Source organism: Anser brachyrhynchus (assembly GCF_964034855.1).
Source record: "Anser brachyrhynchus genome assembly, chromosome: 7".
Taxonomy (NCBI): Eukaryota; Metazoa; Chordata; class Aves; order Anseriformes; family Anatidae; genus Anser; species Anser brachyrhynchus.
In genome coordinates this window covers 28454882-28474918 of record NC_137701.1, presented here as the reverse complement: position 1 = coordinate 28474918, position 20037 = coordinate 28454882, and the positions used below count along the sequence as shown (strand labels likewise).

The 20037-nt window shown below is 34.8% G+C and overlaps 1 protein-coding gene across 17 annotated transcripts in view; it reads left to right on the top strand.

The window, feature by feature from the left end:
• Positions 1 to 20037, top strand: part of PTPN4 (protein tyrosine phosphatase non-receptor type 4) — a 115550-nt gene that overhangs the window by 81566 nt on the left and 13947 nt on the right. For 16 of the 17 annotated variants that reach the window (XM_080600642.1, XM_080600655.1, XM_080600644.1 and 13 more), the window contains 10 exons: positions 2654 to 2788; positions 4057 to 4215; positions 9346 to 9505; positions 12528 to 12611; positions 12694 to 12750; positions 14031 to 14187; positions 15669 to 15835; positions 17568 to 17658; positions 17742 to 17803; positions 18232 to 18378. In XM_080600642.1, the coding sequence (XP_080456768.1) occupies positions 2654 to 2788; positions 4057 to 4215; positions 9346 to 9505; positions 12528 to 12611; positions 12694 to 12750; positions 14031 to 14187; positions 15669 to 15835; positions 17568 to 17658; positions 17742 to 17803; positions 18232 to 18378 (1219 nt within the window). Of the gene's footprint in view, positions 1 to 2653; positions 2789 to 4056; positions 4216 to 9345; positions 9506 to 12527; positions 12612 to 12693; positions 12751 to 14030; positions 14188 to 15668; positions 15836 to 17567; positions 17659 to 17741; positions 17804 to 18231; positions 18379 to 19622; positions 19742 to 20037 lie in introns of all 17 variants that reach the window. The other variant, XR_013953865.1, reaches the window with a different exon arrangement.

The following is a 20037-nucleotide window of genomic DNA, read 5'->3' as shown; positions in this document are numbered from 1 at the left end:
GAAGTTTTTCAAAATGTAGTTAAACTGATTCAAGATACGATGGGGTGAGTTGTTTCTGAAGCAGTCATAAATGACATTTTTTGGAAAAAAAAAATGTTTTTTTCCCTGTGCCCATACTTTTGTGTCTCTCTTCATAATTTATTTTCTGTTTATACAGGCAAGAAAATTCCCCTTTTGCTGTTATTGTGCATTTAAAACAAAACAAAACTTTTCTGTATCCACCTGTTGATTTATTTAATTTTTTTCACTGAAGGTGAAGATAGTTCAGTAGGTGTCTTTACATGTCTGTCAGTACTGTATCCTCACTCCCGTGTTCACCTAATTTACCCCTGGTTATACTGTGTTCATCTGCATTTTCCCCCCAGCTAGTTTTCTGGTCAGTAGAATTTACCTCTTGGCAGAGCTGGCTTCTGGTGCTGATCTGCTGGCTGCAAACTTAGTGTCAGCAAAGTCTAGCTAATGATTGCCTTTGGTTAATAAAAGGATAATGAGCTGGTAACATTAGATATGTATTTCAGTTCTGCTGGTTTCTTTTTATTTTACCTGTTCAGAACTGTTTGAATTAGCTACATGAATAAAAATCTCTAAAGAGGTTTGAGTTGCTCACATTTGAAGCAAATTATGTAAATGAGAATATTGGTTTAATTGACTTGATATCAAGCTAATTATTTCTGAATCAAATTAATACTGCTTAAACACAGTGATCCATTCAAAGAAGCTGGATGTCTTATTTCTCAGGAAATAAACAGCTGCTATTTTGTCTGTTTTCAGTTATCGATATACTGCTAGATTTTTTTCAGGTGGATTAAGGCCTGAATGAATAGGATTTAGAACAGCCCATCTTGCTCAACTCTCTGATTTTTTTCAGCTGTTATTTAGTAAATCTTTAGAACAGCAAAACAGCATGCAACACATGTTCAGAACTGCATCAGGACATAGGGAGGGAATAAATACAACAAACAAAAAGTTAAAAACCCTTCACACCCAGATCACCACTGCTTTAGTACCAAACAATAAGACATGCACATTCCCGTATGTGCAGACAGATTACTCAACATGATGTTTGCTTTTTGTTTTTTAGACCTTTTTGGTAATACTGAGGATGGTCTGATTAAGGTGGTGGCTTGTATTTAATTTCTGTGAGAATCAAAAATGTATTTGTAGCTGAAGTTCTCATTTTCAGAAGGATGTAATTTGTGTGTCAGTAGTTCCTTATTTTCTCAAAGTTCCTTCTTTCTGGGTTTGCACTTTCAGTAAATCTGTAAGGTGATAATGATAAGATGAAAATAAAGAACAGTTACCATGTGTTTAGGGCACAGCAAAGGCAGAAGTTATTTTGTGATATGGGTGCATGGAGCTGGGGAAGGAAATGGAGGAAAGCATTATGCTGGTACAGTAATATGTAGTCACCTTATTCTCCAAAGTTGGAAAATAAAGAAGAGTGTAGTGATAAAATATAAAGGCAAATGGGAACGAAATGATTGTGACTGAAATTGAGGTATCATGGGGGACACCTGTATCACTGGAGTTGGCTAGTAATAGAGGAGAAATTGAACTATATAGCATCATCAAAGTAGTAGAGGTGAAGTGAAAACTCACTAACACAAAACGCAGGGACTTGTATTTAAGGGTTGTTTGAGAGAATTTTTGTTGTTGGCTGAAAAATCTACAGTTAAAAACAATAAAAAGCTAAAGTCTGGATATGTTTAGATGCAGGATGGGTGAACAATCCCATGTGATGCCACTAAAAGAAAGGCAACCACAAGCCTTGGATGATTCATTTGACACTGTCCATTATTAGAGGGAAATATAGTAGTTCATTAGATATTTAAAGTATGGTTTCATCTGTATTCGAGCAATATGAGAAAGAAACAGCAGAAGAGGTGAGTATGTATCCTGGTATGACTGGAGGATGAGAAGAAAAAGTTTCCTCAATATCAAGAAATGGCAACAAATAAAAAATGATTCCTTTCTTACAAGAAATGATGGGGATAACGACCTCAACCTGAAGGATGTTTCTGGCACAAAACTGAATGGAGCCCAAAAGTAGCCCACTACGAAGATTAAATAGGATGATTGCATCGTGTTTATTGGTGTCAAACCATGTTCTGGAAGAAAGCGTGTGTCACCTTGAAGGAAAAACCCTCATGAGCAGACAAAGCCCAGCAGTTTGATTGCCGTGTTCCTTATTGCCCTGCTTTCAGTTCTTCAAAGTCTTTGGGAGCTTTTTGGACAGATGTTTGCACGACTTTATTTTCCTGAGACGGCTGAACAGTTCTGTTACGTAGTGTTTTTTTCTTTTTTGAGTTCGTACCTCTTGATGAATATTCTGTTTGAGTCAGATTCTCTCTGAGGCATTAGAAATGCTTGGTGAAGTTTTAACAGGTTCCTTTTGTACCTTGTCTGCCTTCGTACCAGCCAGCAGTATTTCACGGCTGTATTTCACTGATGTTCACGTGCAAAGTACAGAAAATGGAGTACAATATATTGAGAAGATGCAACACAGCGCATGTCAATACAGTTTTGCATTATTACATTTCTGTTTCCATATGATTTGGTTTCCTTTGATAGAATATCCAGAGTTTTGTTGTAGTTAATTTTATATAATATTGTTCTGACCTTTCTGGTCAATCATTTTACTTTCTTCTTCTAGATCCCCCAGTAAACCCTTAGCACGGAAATTGATGAGTGGGATGGACTGGGAAGTAGTGAGTAGGAACTCACTGTCTGATGATAGGTTAGAAACCCAGAGCCTACCATCACGGTCTCCACCTGGAACCCCAAACCAGTAAGTAGCACTGAATCTCTCCCTATAAGTGACTGCCTCTAATGGCAGGGACCTACTTGTGTAATAAAAGGACTAATGCTTTATGGAGACAAATAACTTGACAAAATTATGTGCTGATTAGTTCTCTGGAACATTTAACTCCACAAGAGAAACTGTTCAGGGGTGAATTATAGATACTTTTAACTCAACCTATAGAAAGATGTAGCATGCTACCCTAAATTTGAGCTTGATTTCTCTCAAACACAGTTAAAACTAAATTATTCAATTGGCTAAGAAAAAAATAATAATGATATCTCTGTGATATTTTAGAAATAATTAGTTCTGGATAATTTCGCTTATTAAAACTTCGAGGAAAATTACTTGATCAGAAATCCTTGCAGATTTATTTTCCTCAGTGTTTCTGCATTTCTTTTATTCCTTTCAAAGCTTGCTTTTCACATGTTAGAGCTGTGTTTTATGTTAGTTATAGTTATGTTAGTTAGGGGAAAATCATTTCTGATTTCTTTTGGAAAATAACCACCTTTCTCTTTCAGTGTGCTGAAACTGGCTTAAGAATCTGTATTATCCAATTTTGTATTACTTAAGCAAGAAGATTTTAAGATTCATTGGCATTGCAGTAGATTATTCAAAAGAAGGTTGTTATAAATATCTGCAGCAATTTAAAAATTACTTTTAAAATTGTATAATAAAGATGCTTATAGTATAACGTACCTTATTCATGGTTCAAGGCATTTTAAGAATACATGCATATGTCACAATTCTCGTTTTCACATGGGAAAATTTTGGGTCACGGAAAGGAAATGACTCTCAGTGTAATGCTTATGATTATTCCAGGAGAAGATGTTGGAGATAAAATGTTCATCTTAATGGACAGCAAGGTTCTTCCATGAACAAACAGGATTTTTATTCTCAGGGATTCATTTCGCTTCTCATTGAGTGGACTATTGGTTTAGTAGCCTTTTCATCGAAAGCATTATCTTTCAGGTTTCTCTAAAAATATTAAAAAATAGCCGTTTAGTGTTTTCGAAAGTGTGCCAAAAATATTTTTGTAAAGAAAGTTATGAAACATAGCACATCTATCATAAAAAACACACAATTGTTTCAGTGATTTTTTGAAACATGAAATTATTTCATAGAACTATGTATGTGAACATATGTTTTCACTGCGAGGAAAAAGTGTTTTTCTGGCATTCTTTCATAGTGGTGTAAGAAATGTAGGTTAATAATGAAATTCTTTTCACATTGCATTGCTATGCTTTCCCTTTTAGTCGCAACTCTGCCTTCACTCAAGAAGGAGCCCGGTTACGACCCTCATCAGTTGGACATTTAGTAGACCATGTGGTTCACACTTCGCCAAGTGAAGTATTTGTGAACCACCGATCTCCATCTTCCACCCAGGCTAACAGCATAATACTGGAATCATCACCGTAAGTTCTGTTTATTTGTTACTGTGTGGTAGCATACAGGGCTACTGAGGATAACAAGTCAGAAATCTTTGCCATAAAGAATCTAGTTTTAAATGTTTGGGTCAGGGGAGAGCCAGAAAATCTAATAAAAAGGTAGCCGTTGCTCAGGAGCTATTAGTGTAAGACTTAGTAAAAATCAAATTATATAGGAGTGAAGACCTATATCTGAGGTGTTCTTGGTACAGGATTGCCATACCTTTCCCCTTGTCCAATGTAAATGTGGGTTTGTTGTAGTGTGACCATCAGTGTCTGGATGTGAATGTAAAAGTTGGTTTTGGTAGAACTGGAGTGTATTGCTTTGTGATACAAGTTTTAAATTCCCATAACTTTTTGGAAATTTTGCTTTTTGTCAAAACAAAGAAGTGTGAGATACACAAATTACTCAGCCAAAATACCTCGTTAGTACCCCAGCATTCCGAGGTTCTTAGTATTCTTTGTACGTTGTTATAGAGTATATTTTTGTTTAAGACTGCACTGTTTTGTTTTTCCTAGCAAGCTGAGTATTCTTCATACTGTAAGAGTACTATGCAATGGTGATGAAAATGTAGTATTGTATATTAAGTTTAAAAGGATGACATAGCTTTTGTGGATATGAATTATAAAGATCTTCCTCTTTCATACGAGGTTTTTCTTGCTTGACATAGTTGTCATCTAAAAGATTATATATTCATTTGTAATCAAAATTAATTATTATAGCAGGTTGCAAACTAAAGCTTTTCTTTGTAAAGATTCTATACATGAATTGAAGGAATTCTATGGGAAAAAATGTTTATTTTCAAACAAACAAAAAACCTGAGTTATTGAAAGATTTGAAATGCTTGGAATAAACTGGTGGCCAGACTACAGATGAATTGGGGGAAAAACGGTGCACAATATAAACGATATTAACACTGCTGCTGTATCTTTTTATATGTAGATACACATATAATTCTAAATTTACCCTCATAATTTTGTATAATCTCTATAAGCAAGGAAATTATGCAAATGGTTTCAAAACCATTTGAGAACTATAAAACAACATGTGCATAATTACATTTTTATAAACAGCTGGTGTTTCTCAGGAAAAAAATACACTGGGAATGTATTCAACTTTTAAAACCTCGCTTGGACTATACCTTCCATTTCAACAACTTTGCATAACTTTGGGGAGGGAAATAGAATAGAAAACTGTTAAGGTTTTGTAAAATAACACAAGTTATTTTATTAGCTATAATTTTACAGTCAGTTGTTTAGATTTCAGAGATGAAAAAGCAGTGCTTTAGCCTAATAATAGAAAGTTCCCTTTTTTGATGGTCTTTTTTAATCTATTTGTGTGGCAAGGGAATCTCAAAACTGGAACACTTGCGAATCTTTTTTCATACTTGAGTTTTACTGTACTGAGGCCACTCAGGTTCCTTCAGTTCCAAGACAAATCAAGTCAGTTATGAGAAACTCATCTTGAATGGTGGAGTGATACAGTGGAGTAAGCAAAATTCTAAAAAGCTCTTTTATTCATATGCTTTTACTCTAAATTTAAGTTGTAAAATATGTTCCTGAAAGTTCTTTGGATTTGTTTATTTAATACCTGATTTGTGTAAGTTACCATAGAAATGAACCTTAAAAGTAGAGAGGAAGTGGTTGTGCAAGTTAATTATGCAACTATGGGTGTTCTTCATGTTTTTGCACTTTTTCATGCCCTAATAGGAAAAATATTGCTCTTCCATCACTAAGATTTGTATTTTTTTTCCCTTGTTGGAAGTTCAGACGTGGAATTTAATCTCCTTCTATAGATACTTAGTATAAGCTACTTTTAAGAGTGAGGATATTGCTGTCAAAAACATGAACCGTGAGGGTTTCAGAGTCTTCTGAAAGTCTCAGGTGATGTTATTGATTCAAGCTTTGATATTTATGAATGAAAGTAGTAGAGTCACAAAGTTTATATTGACTGTATAATTAGAAATGGTACTGTTTTACACTCAAAAAAAAACACCCTATATCTTAAATACTTTGATTATTCCGAGTCGGAAGATTAGAGTAGTCCCTCTGCTAATTTACTGGAAATTCCTAGTTATGGATCAAATTTGTGTGTGCAAGACAGTAAGAGGGGCTAACCTGACAGTCTGTATAGTGCTCTCTTGAAGTTTGGAGTCAATATAGCAAAAGAAATCAGAATTTCAGTGCAGTTTAGAAGGGCATTATAGCTTAGATAGCACAGTCTTTCATTCTGCTTTTTTTTGTCTTCATCCGCATGTGCTATTCAGAGCAACTTGTAGTTTACAGAGGTAATTATAACCTTAAATTCCAAAAGCACATGATATATATTTAATTTAATGAACTTATGGGTATGTGTATGAAATGTTTGCTTAATATATTATGAAAGGTCAGACCGGATATCTGTAACAAAAATACACAAAGGTAGTCAGTGTGAGGTTTTGTGTGTTATTTTATTATGATGTAAATTGCTGAAAGCAGAAACAGAGAGCTGCTTTGCCTGCAAAACAGGCTGCTTTCACTGCCATTGTCTAAGCATTCATAAGGAAATTCAAAGCTGACTGGGCAAATATAAAGCAATGAAGTTTTTGCCCAAGGCTTGATTGTTAGTTCTCACAATTCGTTATGCTAATCTATTACAGTACTTGCCTTGCTGCTACTAAAATGCTCATTTAAGTAACTTTTCCAATCTTTTCTATAAATTTGTATGTTCTGTAGGAATTTGTGTATGTTGACATGTATGGACCAACATCTAGTCAAACATAAGTTCCAACATTTACTTTTATCAGGATCCTTTTGTGTCTTTATGAAGGTTTCCCATTCCTTTTTTATTCAGTTTAAAATTCTCAGGAGTAATTGTTTGTAGGAAAATATATAACTATGTTGCCCTTCACTTGAAAGGATGAATAACCTGTGCTGGCCAGAGCTGAATGTATAAATACACAGGTAGCTAAAAAGCTCTGGATGACCTTCGTAAGTCAATGTATAAATAATTTAGAGTTGCCTTGAAAATTCGTTCTGCAAATGTTGGCAATCATGATATTTTTCCCTCTCCACAAAACTGTATTTTGAAAAGGTACTTATCAATAATAATAAAAAAGACTTTTTACTTTCAGTTGCACTGAAAAGTGTCACAAGATATTATTTTTATTATTTTCTAAAAGTTGACATTAAGCAAAAACATCTCTCAAAATATTGTCAGGATCTTTTCAAATGTACTGTTTCCCTAAATTGACAAAAAAAAAAATCAATATTTGTGTTCTAGAAAAATGGCTAAATTTTTAAAAACTGAAGTGGGGAATATGCACTTTTCTTTAGTGAAATGTTCCATTTTCCACTCCATTGTCACACTTTTTGAAAGATGTTCATCCCTGGTTTTAAATCACTGAGACAATATGGATCTTATTTTTTCATTTTTGTTTTTGAAAATGTGCACCTGGGCCCTGTTTCCCTTTAATTACATAGAGCCAAATTCTGCAGGATGGAATTTGATGTACAGCTGCCTTAGGTTTTCATACTTGCAGCAACTTGAAATGCTGTTCTGTCTCATAACGAGAGTCTTACCCAGCTAACAGTTTACTGCGGCTAGCCTAGTTAAATACAGAGGACTAGTCACGCGAGTACATGTGCTTTTTAGAGATGTTATAGTTACAGATGCTTTTTTAGATGTTATAGTATGAGTCAGTGCTACAGCTTGCTGATAACGAATGGGGCATTGTCCTATTTCTGGCTTCTGGGAGTGTACTTCCCTCCCCTCACAGTACTCGACCTAGGGACGAGGCGATTCATCTTGTTGAACCAGCAGAAAGCTACCCAGGCTTGTCCAAAAGTCACTGTATTTTGGCTTGTTTGGTAAGCTGGACTGGCCAAGGGAGGAGCACTGGCGTCATTCAAGGACAGGGGCATGGGTGTGAGCGAAAGAAAGAATGGCAGCACCCATTTCTGGTGGTGGTGTTCTCTTTAGGTTTAGCTGTAACCTGTAACTTCATTCTTCATGGGTTTTGGATTTGCTGCTAGTATCAGTGGGCTGTTGCCATAAGTAGTTAAATTACTTAATAATACCTTTTAATGTGGTTTGTGAGGAGGAAGGCATGTATCCTTGCTGGTATTTAGAAACTGACATTCAAACTAAGTTAATGGGAACTAATGCTAACTGCCCTTTCGAGCCTCTAAAAATGTTCGCCTTAATTCTTAAGTATAAAGCCATATAATGAAAGATGAATCATCTATGTAATACAAACTATACAGTTAAGCTTTTATTCCAAAGGGACTAATAAAGGAAATGATCTATATTGCACATAAACAGAGAGAACATTTTTATTAATCTACAGTACAGTGCTCAAAGATCTAAAACAGAAATAGTAGTTTCTGCTGTTCTATCTTCTGTAATGATGTTAAAACTGAACTGAAAAATGCATGCTATGAATGCCATTTTTACAAATGTTTCAATGCTGCACATATTTCAAAGGGGAATATGTTCAAGAGGGGAATGAAACCAAAGTTCTTTTGAAATATGCCTGTGTATGTATATATATACTTTTAAATTGAAAATTTTAACTCTATCACCTCCATTGAGCTTTTCAAATAAATGTGGGTGGACAGCTGAATTGACTTGAGTTTGCACTCCTATTTCTAGATCAAAAGCCAAAAAATAGCGTGGGAGCACTTCATTACAATGCTTTTGTCTGTTTTTAAGATCTAAATTTCAGGCATTGACTTGTGATCTAATTGGTTTTCTTATTGCAGGAGACATTTTAAGTGACATGTACTTTAGATATTTATTTTTAGCAAAAATGAAGTGTGTAAATACAGTGAATTTTATAGTTTGTAAACACAAAATAGGTTAAGAGTGCTAGAACCTTTGGGGGAAAAAAAAAGAAAAAAGTAATGTATAAAACTTGAACTTGCTTGTTTCATGTACAATTGCTTTTCAAGAATAAGGCAGTAACATGGCTAAACATATACTTCCAATGTATTCCACCACAGTAAATTTTTGAGATTCTCAAAATATATGCATACATTCAGGTCATCCTGAGTTTCTTCAAGCAGTTTATTTAGTTTACCTGGAATCCTTAAAGTATTGTCAATGTCTAATGATTTTACTTTTATTTTGATACTTAGATCTCAAGAAACTCCTATAGATGGGCAGCCTCCTGCATTACCACCCAAACAATTTAAAAAGAACAGTTGGAACCAAATTCATCATTCACACTCACAGCAGGAACTGGATAACCATATTAATGAAACATTTGATGTTCCTGCATCACCTGAAAAGTCCACAGTAAGTTTTTAGATCTAGTTTAATTATTATTATTTTTTTTTTTTCTGAAAGATAGTTCTACTTTTCTTTAGCTAAATTCTGATACATTTCAGGGAATTGCCACACTTGTACATTACATTGCAACATTTCCATTATACATACCCTCTCTTTCCTCGCTACTACTACTTTTTCTATCTGCTGGAGTAGTCCTTTGTCTTCTGCCACCAAATGACTACACTGGGATAAGTATGCAAAACATGTTAGAGAGATCTTTTTTAAAATACTCAGCTTTTCATCACTTGCAGAAACTTTTAACCTCTTCAGAAGTCACTGTCGGTTTTAAAGAAGACTTTGTAGATAACTACTGCTGGTATGAAAAATTGTGTTTAATCTAGCTTTTGTCAAAAAGACGAACCTAAAAATTCCTACTAGCATCTGGAGTAGTTCTGTCAGGAGTGGACTTTTGAATCTGTGGTAGTATTTTTGATTAGAATTTCCAAGAGCGAGCCACTACGAAGAGATTGGGACAAGGAACATAAACATCCAAGCCAAAGTTCTTTTTTCTTTCTTGAGCATGTGCTAGATGAGTAATATAATCAGTTGATTATTGTCTGTCTGAGGTGAGAAGTCACTGACCATTTTTGTGATTTTTGTCCTTAGGAAAGTTTTCAAATGGTTTTTGGTTTGATACTGATGTGGGTCAAGAAATGTTTTTCAGAATGGGAAGACTCTTTAACATCCAGATGTAACAAATACTGTATAAGCAGTTTCACCGACCTCAGACATTCAAAATTATGAGTCAGCTCCCAAAATTGATATTTTAGAAATGCCTTTGGTTTATTTTTATTTGCATTCTGAACTCTAAGCCTAGGGTGTTCTCTCAGGCCTTGTTATAAAGTTAAGATTCCCATAAAACCCATATTTAATTTCATAGCTGGGGTTTTAATAAAACACAAAATTGAAACTTTTTAAATTTATGAGCATTTTGGGAATGTCATAAAAAGTTTGCCTTAATTAAATCATGAAACAGTATTTTTAACAACTCAGTCTTCTGCTGCTGCTTACCCAAGTCATAGTAAAGTTCTGTTCTGAAAAATAACACTACTCATCAGGTCTCTCTGCATTCGGTTATCTGTACCAAATTGACAAAAATAACTTTCAGTTGTTTTTTAAACTCCTTTTAGTTCTCATGCAGCTGTGTTGTTTTTTGCAGAATAAGATTCTTTTTCCTGTGTGCATTGTCAGTGTGATTGTTTGCTCTGGTCCAATGAGTTACATTTACTCAGCCCTACTTACGGCAGTACACTGTTGTAACTGAAGATCTAATTTGGTCTGCTGATTGCTTTTTATGTTGGGTACTGGAAAAGAAACACAGTATGACTCCTACATTTTGTGAAATTAGAAATTTAGGATTTTGAATGTATTTGTTCAAGATTGCTTTTCTGACCAGAATGCACTTCAGGTTTCTGTACTGTTAGAGTCTCTTCTGTTGCTCCATCTCAAATATTTCCAGGAAAAACTCTGATCATTTTGCCTTCATTAAGCTGTCAAATTTCCTTTGTCTGTTTACATATGGAGAGTTCATTTAGAATGGTAGTAGGACAGGTATGGAAATGACAGCTTTTTACACCAGCCTTCCTTAAGCATCCGATCAGAATGTCCAGAAGTATTTGAAAACAGGTGTGGCCAGGAGTTTCTGCAGTCAGGACAAGTTAGTGATGATATACAGTGCTCTCTTTGGGTTTTTCATTATAAACTACTCTTCAAAATTGCCCGTTAGAGTAGGAAATAATTAGCCTTTTTTTTTGTCGTTGTTTTTTGTAATCTGGGGAAAGGAGTGGCACAGAACTTGCCAAACTCTGCATGTGAGCCCTTGCTTATTGTTCATCCTGCCCAGGAACATTCGCTTGGTCTCCTGTGCCAGTGAACATCGGCAAAAACTATATGCTCCCTTCCTTCTCATCAACATACCGTTTGCTTACTCTTACGTTTACTCTCCTCTCCTTCCCCAAAGTTTTCACCTTTTCACTACTATGAATGTGGTTGTGGTGCGGTGGGGGTGGTTTGGCTTTAATCAGGAGCTTAAAACATGTGACACTGAGTTGTCTTTTTATGTTTTTTTTCCAGTTCTTATGAGCCAAGTTTAGCAGCCTTTTTACCTATTGAGCCTGCACGTTTTGAACTTTCATACCTAATAGGAACGTTTGATTTCCTTTAATAAATGGATTTTTTTCTTCCTTTCTGAATATGACTCTTATGCTTTGGGCTATATTTGGTAACATTAAAAACATCGTTGAAATAAATGTCTTTAATAGTACTTCACATCCTCACCATGTATATACTAGGTGATATTCAGCCTGCGAAATTAATATTAATGTGGACCAAACTAAAATTTATTTCAATGGCAATAAGTTGATTTTGCCAGATTACAAAAGTATCTAGTATTCCCCAGTTTGTTGGTGGTTCCTGTGACAATATTGTTCTGATCAGAATAAGAATAAATAAATAAATAAACTGTTTGAATTGTCAGAGCTTGACAGAACTTACACTACCTTATGCACAAAATAGGACGAGATATGGAACCAAGGTTTTGTTGACAAACTTGTCGCAGCTTACTGCTACCATATTGCAGTTAATAGGGGGGAAAAAAAGTGTGTATTAACTTACCTCATTTTTTATCATGTTACATTCTTACTGTGGGCTCTTTACTGCAGTCTAAACTAAAATAATTTAAAATGTTTCAGTTTGGTAATTTGTTTCTCTTAAGACTGCTTGAAGCCAATTAGTCTGTTTTAGTGCCGTTTCTTACTTTGAGCTTCCTTTGACAGAACACAATTTTAACTTAATTACATCCAAGACTTGAAGTGTATAATTGTTTTTCCTTCTATGTAAAACTCATGAGATAAGACATTTGCCTTATTGATGTTTTCCTGAGTGTCCAGTAGCAATTTCTTAATTAGGAAAATGCAAAATTATTGCATACAATATCCACGAAGGCTATAATAACTGTGAACAAGTAATATATATTTTTTCTTTTTACTAGCCCAATGGTGGTATCCCCCATGACAATCTTGTTATGATCAGAATGAAGCCGGATGAAAATGGAAGGTTTGGCTTCAATGTCAAGGTACAGTAACTATTCCTTTTGTGTCTGTTAAGTTGTTTTTCTGATGTTTATGGTTTATGACGTATGTAATTTATTTTTAAAGGGTGGATATGATCAGAAGATGCCCGTAATAGTGTCCAGGGTAGCTCCAGGAACACCTGTAAGTTATCAAAAATCAAGCTGTTTGAAATATCTGTGTAGCTTGAAGTATGTGCTCAAAACTAGTAACTATTTCTTAGCTGCCTATGAAACAAGCAGAAAGGATTTGGTGGGGCTATATAACACTGGTGGAAAAAAGTTCAATCCTCAAAAATATTTTTTTAATGAAACAAGATTTAGTTCCTGAAAATTACAGATTTGCAGATGTTCAGTATGTATTGTTTCTTGAGCTGTCATCCTAAAACTACATTTACTTGATTATTTTTTAATATGGGAATTCATACAATTTAATCTAATTTATATGGAGTCTTCTATTCTCTTAAAAACAACTAAAATGGCAAACACCTCTTACTTTAGTGACAGATGTAGCTGAATAAAGCCAAGACTTAGATTAAAATCAGACATCATGAATCATTCATTAGGTCTGATTGTCTGTTGTTAGTGGTGTTTAGTGACTATCAATAGTGTCTTCAAACTAGGCACAATATTTTGTCAGTTGATTGCCAGAAATACTGACCTGGTATTCAGCTGACTGAAGTCAGCTCTGTTTCTACCTTTTACAGTAGAGCGAACCATTTCTTTGCTAACAGTTAAGAAATACAGCATTTTTTTCCTGTTGAGATCTGTGGTAAGAACAATGTTCTTACCCATGTAAATTATTATCTCTAAAATATTTAATAATATAAATAATTTTGGCTAAAAGCTTTAAATAGCCAGTCTCCAAGGAAAAGATAATTGGTGATGGCATGTGCTCTTTCATTTTTGCAACCATGGTTGAACAGTGGTATAATAATTATTTTTATTCTTCTCTCTGGGATTACTTAAATTTATGCATTGTCTTTGGTTATTGTCTTACTCTTGTTGTTACAATTGTAATGCTTCATACCTGAAGTATTTAAGCCTCTGAAATTGATTTAGACAATTACTCCCTTCCCTTCAAAGATAATAACATTCTGCTTTTTAGTTGCCTGTACAAAATGTGGTTGAAACAGAGAAGCTCAGCCAAGCTTTCTACTTCAACCAGAGGAGTAACAGCTGCTGAAAGACATGACAATGGCAGTCACCTCCCAGTGACAAATTGATTTGTTCATATGAATGGCACTGTCTCATATATTGAGCAACACTCAGATTTATCATTTGAATACAATGCAGCATGCAGCAACCATAGCAACTTGGCTGTTAGGATTCAAGTCCCAGAGTGTAGTTACTTTCAGTTGCTATTTTAAGGTGACAAGTTGGAAATGGCTCATTTTACAGATTTTATTTTTCTATGTGTTGCAGGCTGATCTTTGTGTCCCTCGTTTGAATGAAGGAGACCAGGTTGTACTGATCAACGGCAGGGATATAGCAGAACATACCCACGATCAAGTTGTGATGTTTATTAAAGCTAGCTGTGAGAGACACTCAGGGGAACTTGTGCTCCTAGTTCGACCCAATGGTGAGTAATTTGTACATAATGAAAAAGTTATATAAATAAATAAATAAACACCTTGTCTTTGTCTTCTAATCTTAATTTTTTGTCCTCTGATGGAATGCTTATCTTTTAAGAAGTAACTCCCTTCCTTGAAAAGGACTTGCACCGATACAGCCTATTGTATAAATCTTAATTGATCCCATACTCTAAGGAACTGTTCAGATCTATGTATTGGGAATGAATAGGGAAGCCAGAGATCGCGTATCTCTAACAGAGAGATGAAGTAAATTTTGTTCTCACTCTCATTGATTAAGGAAGAAAAGTCCAGAAAACTATCTGTATATTGAATGCAGTTTCTGAGGTTACTGTAATTCCCTTGAAGAAAAAGAAAAACACAAAACAAGAACCGAGTGTTTGGAAGCCTTTGGAGTTCCATATATGCAAAATCCTCCCATATGTTTTAAAAACAATTCAAAATGAGTGGTAACATTTCTACTTGATGCAGAGAGTGCTAAAAATGCAGTTGAAATAATAGTGTTTGCAATATACTCATGACGTAAACTGTTGAAGTATTGCCAACAGATGGTCACTGGAGTTAATTCTGCTCTACATCCCAATTATAATACAGTTGCACAGGAAAGGAAAATGAAAAATCATGTTCAATCAGAATAATTGAAATTACTTTAGGAGAATATGTCAAACACCTCATAAACAATATTTCCTGTATCCACTGATTCATGCTTCCTATTTGTGCTCATGTTCTGTGTGCAAGCTTTCATGCGGTTTTTATGTTTACTTTCTTTTTCATATAAAATTGTTTGTTTGTTTACAAGTTACTAAATTGGTATCCCCTTATGTGTTGATCATCTTTGTGTTCTGGATAAAAACATTTGAGTTGTAGAAGTGAGGAGCTGCTAGTTTCCTCCTTCATGATCATGCAATTTCAACTAGAGAGAGGCTTTCTAACAGCATGTTTGTTATGTATAGTAGATGATGCATATTATTTTTCAGTTTGTTTATAGGCAGGGCACACATACAGCATTGATAGTGTTATAATGGCATATATTAGTGCCATTTTCTCTGGTGGTCTGCATGTATTGCCCTAATCACCAAAGCCTGAAAGAACAAATCAGTACAAAATGAAGTAAAAGTAAAAATGTAAATGTACCTGTAGCACCTTCAGAGGCGTGATGTGGGAATTTGAGATTAGGGAGTACACCAGACAAGGTAGGGCCTAACGTGAGGTTTGATCAAAATGTGAACAGTCAGTGATGTGCTTTTGCTTAAAACGACTGTTAAAGCCAAAATTAGCTTTGTCATGGGTGCTAGTAATCAGTAAAGGCTACTTGCCCTTAATGATGGGGATTAAAATCAATGTATTAATAAATGTGGATTTTTCTACAGGAGAAATGCCTTTTTAGTTGATTTAAATAAGTGACTTAAAGTTAACTTTACTTGCCAAACAGCATGTCTGGTTAGAGCCTTCATACTTATATTTTTTGTAGCTGTCTATGATGTTGTGGAAGAGAAGCTGGAGAGCGAGCCTGACTTCCAGTACATCCCTGAGAAATCTCCACTTGATGGTGTCCATCAAGATGATAATGCTCTGCGGGAATCCATGATTCAGCTAGCAGAGGGGCTTATCACTGGAACTGTTCTGGCTCAGTTTGATGTGAGTACTGTCACCTGTAGTTGTGCGCAGGTTTTAAGTCTTTTGGGATAGTAATCATTTTAAACAGAGAAAACTTCACTTAAATTTCAGTACCATCAGCAATTTTGAGTACAACAATTGACTTAACACTCGAAAGAAAAAAAAAAAAAGTCCTGTAGAGAAACACTACATGTCCAAAGTTATGGCATAGAATAACCAATCCAAATACTACTTCTAAATGTTGTTTCAGTTTTAAATAGTCTTATTGATTGCTTGCAACTTTTTATGGTTATCAGGGGCCTATTTTAATAAACTTTTATAGTGGTGATGACAGAAATCCATACCAAAAATTTATGTTCTGTACTCAGACCTTCATTACTAATCAAAGTTAATGTAGGGGCTGAATGACAGCTGAACTGTTGATATTTTATGTTCTATTTCAATGAGGGAATATAAAATTACCAATGGAAAATACAGCCCTATTAAGAATGTGTAACAAATTACTTTATAAATAGTTAATTTTTTGGCATATTTGAAAAGAACAGTGCATTTCTTTTGGTGTCCATAGCTGCTGATAGCTATAGTCTTTCTTTAGCACTAACTCGTGCTCTGATGATACTCCATCTTCGTTAATGCATGAGGTCAAGTGACTTAAAGCAAGAAGCAATAATTTGTAAAATACAGCAGTGTGAATTCCTCACCAGAGACCTAAGGTTATGTATCACAATGTATATTTATAAAACATACTATTTGAGACTTCTGGTAAAATGTATTTATTTTATACATAGAATAGTACCCATATTTTGCAGTATATGTACCTGGTATGTTATACTGCATAGGTTTAGACTGGGAGCTCTTCCAGGGAAAGTTTTTGTACGGTTTTGTAACAGTGTGACATAAATGGCTTTGGTGTATGTGTTTGGGTCAAGAAACGTATGGGTGTACTGACACATAACTCCCAGGTCTTCATTTAGCTGTTTCATTGCCATAGGATGTCAAACTTGTGCATGGAATGTGTGTAGTCACCATGTTTTATGCTGGGAGGACAAGTGAAAGGTTGTGTTCTCTGGTTGAAAAGTGATTTCAAAGCTCTACTTGCCACATCTCTTACTCTGGTTTAAGGCCTCTTCTCTATCAATTCACTTAGGAGTTCACTTTCAAAAAAATTATTTAAATGATTCAGATTTTAAGTTTTTTAAGTGCTTTTTATTGAACCTGGAGATATCACTGGTACTGTTTGCAGCACAATGGTTATGGCAGTGAATGACTAAGGCATGACAGGACAGAAACCTCTCAAAGGAGATACTGTGCAAGAAAAGCACAAGGTAGCCCAGGATTCACTGTATACCTAATGAAATGCAGGAAGATATCTGACAAAACAAAAAAAGCTCTGAAACAACTTCATCGTAGGTAGAGAGCTATACACAACGCCATCTGCTTGCCCCAAACCACCATGTGGAATGTCAGTATCTGCCAATTCCCTTAACGTTATGTAATACTGACTTCACTGGATTAGTGTTCTTATGGAAGCCTGAAATTTAACAGTCAGTTTGTCTTTAACCAAATTGTGATGATGTCTTGATTATTTTAAACGATCCCATAGAGTATTTCATAGTGCTTTCTTATAAAAAGTATTTCCATATTTGTTGAAACTATCTTTGTTCAGTAATTTATGTTATAAAAAGTATCTCTGTGCATATACTAACAGGTATTTTTTATCTCCTGTGGTCTTGACCATCTTTTTTGTCTTTAGCAATTGTATAGGAAAAAACCTGGAATGACAATGTCTTGCGCCAGATTACCTCAAAACATTTCCAAAAATAGATACAGAGACATTTCGCCTTGTAAGTATGTGTTTGTATTTGTGTTCTAAAAGTATTTTACCCTGGTTAGTAAATAAGTAACATCTTTCTAAAAATTTTTTCAGATGATGCTACACGGGTTATTTTAAAAAGTAATGAAGATTACATCAATGCAAATTACATAAATGTGAGTACTGTTTTTAAAAATAGTTTCTGGCATTAAGTAATTTTGCAGTTTTGCAACGGAGAACTCAAGTGAAAAAAAAAATTCATGTGAATCTAGTCGAGGCTAGAATGTCTGGGTAAGCCTGTAATCAGATGGTTTGAAATTTACTCTAGGTTTGCTTAATTGCTATACTTTGTGGCAGGTAATTTTATAAAAGAAACAAGCAAAAAAAAAAAAAAAAACTAGGAGAAAGTAGCCCTTTACCAGAGGAACACACTATTCTTTTTGGATTACTAATGAGGCAGTAGTGACTAAGTTGCAGTAAATAGAATTCATGTAATGTTGCTTTTTTATCTATTAGTCACTAAACATTGTCTGATGTGTAACTAACAGAAATTCATTCTCATGGTGAATGCAAGAATTAAAATAATGATTTTATCTTCTCTTAGATGGAAATCCCTTCTTCCACAATAATAAACCAGTACATTGCTTGTCAAGGTCCATTGCCAAACACTTGTCCTGATTTTTGGCAGATGACTTGGGAACAAGGCTCATCTATGGTTGTAATGTTAACAACTCAAGTTGAACGGGGTAGAGTAAGTACAAGATTTTCTTAAATACCACTTACATTAAAAAAATCTGTTAATGATTGCCATTTAAAAGGTCCGAGGAAGATACTGTTACGACAGGTAGTGCAACTGTTTTCATAAGGGCAGTGCATTCTTAGTACTGTTGCAGTGATGAATCTTACATTTTAAACCTTTTGATATTCTTAGTGTAGCTAATATTAAAACTTGGTTCAGTGCTGAAATACATTTAAGTCCCCATGTATTTCTTAAAATATTTTTGGCTTATTGGTTTGACTCTTGTCAAACTAGAATTTACTTTCATGAGTCTTCTTTTCTCTAATCTTCAAATGAAGAAACTCCAAAAATGGAATCAGTTCTTGTAATTAGTTCTTTGATATGTAGAGATGAATTTTTAAGGCAGCCTAAAGTAGCTTTGTAGTGTTGAGATAACGTGCCTGGATGGCTGTCTTTAAGAGAATCCTTGATAAACTTGAAATTTAAAATTCTTCATAAAATGATGTTCTGAGGCTATGAACATTTTGTTTAATTGTGTGAAAAAATCATTGTCCTTTCAGTCGTTTTCGTACAAAAACTTGCAGAAGTAGAGACTTAAGAATTGTTGAAAATAATTGTTCATGGTGTTGTCAAAGGCTTTTTTTTTAAAGTAATAGTTTTTCTTTATTAGCTTCATTTGTTGTGCAGCTTTGTCCTTTGGAGACAAGCAAAACAATAAAATCTAGTCATACAAACGGTTTAGTTCCAGAGTTATCAGGTCTGGAGCATTCACAGTAGCACTGGATGATTGAGTGTGTGGACAGAAATGACATACTAGAATAATAGTTTAGTGGAATTTCTCATAATTCAGGATTTCTTTTGAAGATGGATTTATGGAACATTGTGGGTGTTCTGATCAACTCAGACTATATTTCAGCTGTCTGTATATATTGTAACTTAGTAATAACCATGTATTTGTTGGGATGTCAGGCCTCTAAATGTAATTAAAATAATTGAAGGGGAGTTGTGGTGTTTTTAAACTTTTTTTCAGTGACTCAACATTAGCATGATGCTGCCTGCTCCCAAATGAATATGATTAGAGGGAATTTCAGTGCAAGTGCCCTTTTAATTTGAATTTTCTTTACAAATCTGCTACAAACAGACTTACAATAGCAGTTCTGAGGTTCCCCCACCCCACTCAATAATGATATTTGTGGAGCTCTTTGGAGAGCTGCTAAATAATTAAGTAAAAGGACTTATCTGTCTTATACCCATAGGCAGACTCCCTGCTCTAAAGCTGATCATGAGCCTACTGACATCACTATCCCACTGCATGCCGGGATGTCTCAGTGGAGCAGGAAGTCTGCAAATCTGGCTGCTCTTAAAGAATCGCCAGGTGGGTTGGAAAAACAAAAGTACACTTGAGCTGAAATGACCTCTATAATTAGGCCGTTAAGCAATATATCTAAAAATCTTAGTTTTTAGAGTTTTCATTCACACTGGTGACTTTATCAAGAGTCTTTGAAGCCCACCATCTGCATTCCCCTAATTTCTGAATTGGTTTAGCAGCTTTTTTGTTGCTTATCTCCTTTCTTTTTTTCATATGTTCTTTTCCCATATACATGTGCTTTAAGAAGATTACATTAAGTTTTTAGAGGTCAGAAATATTTATAAAGCAGCGCTTTTGTCACT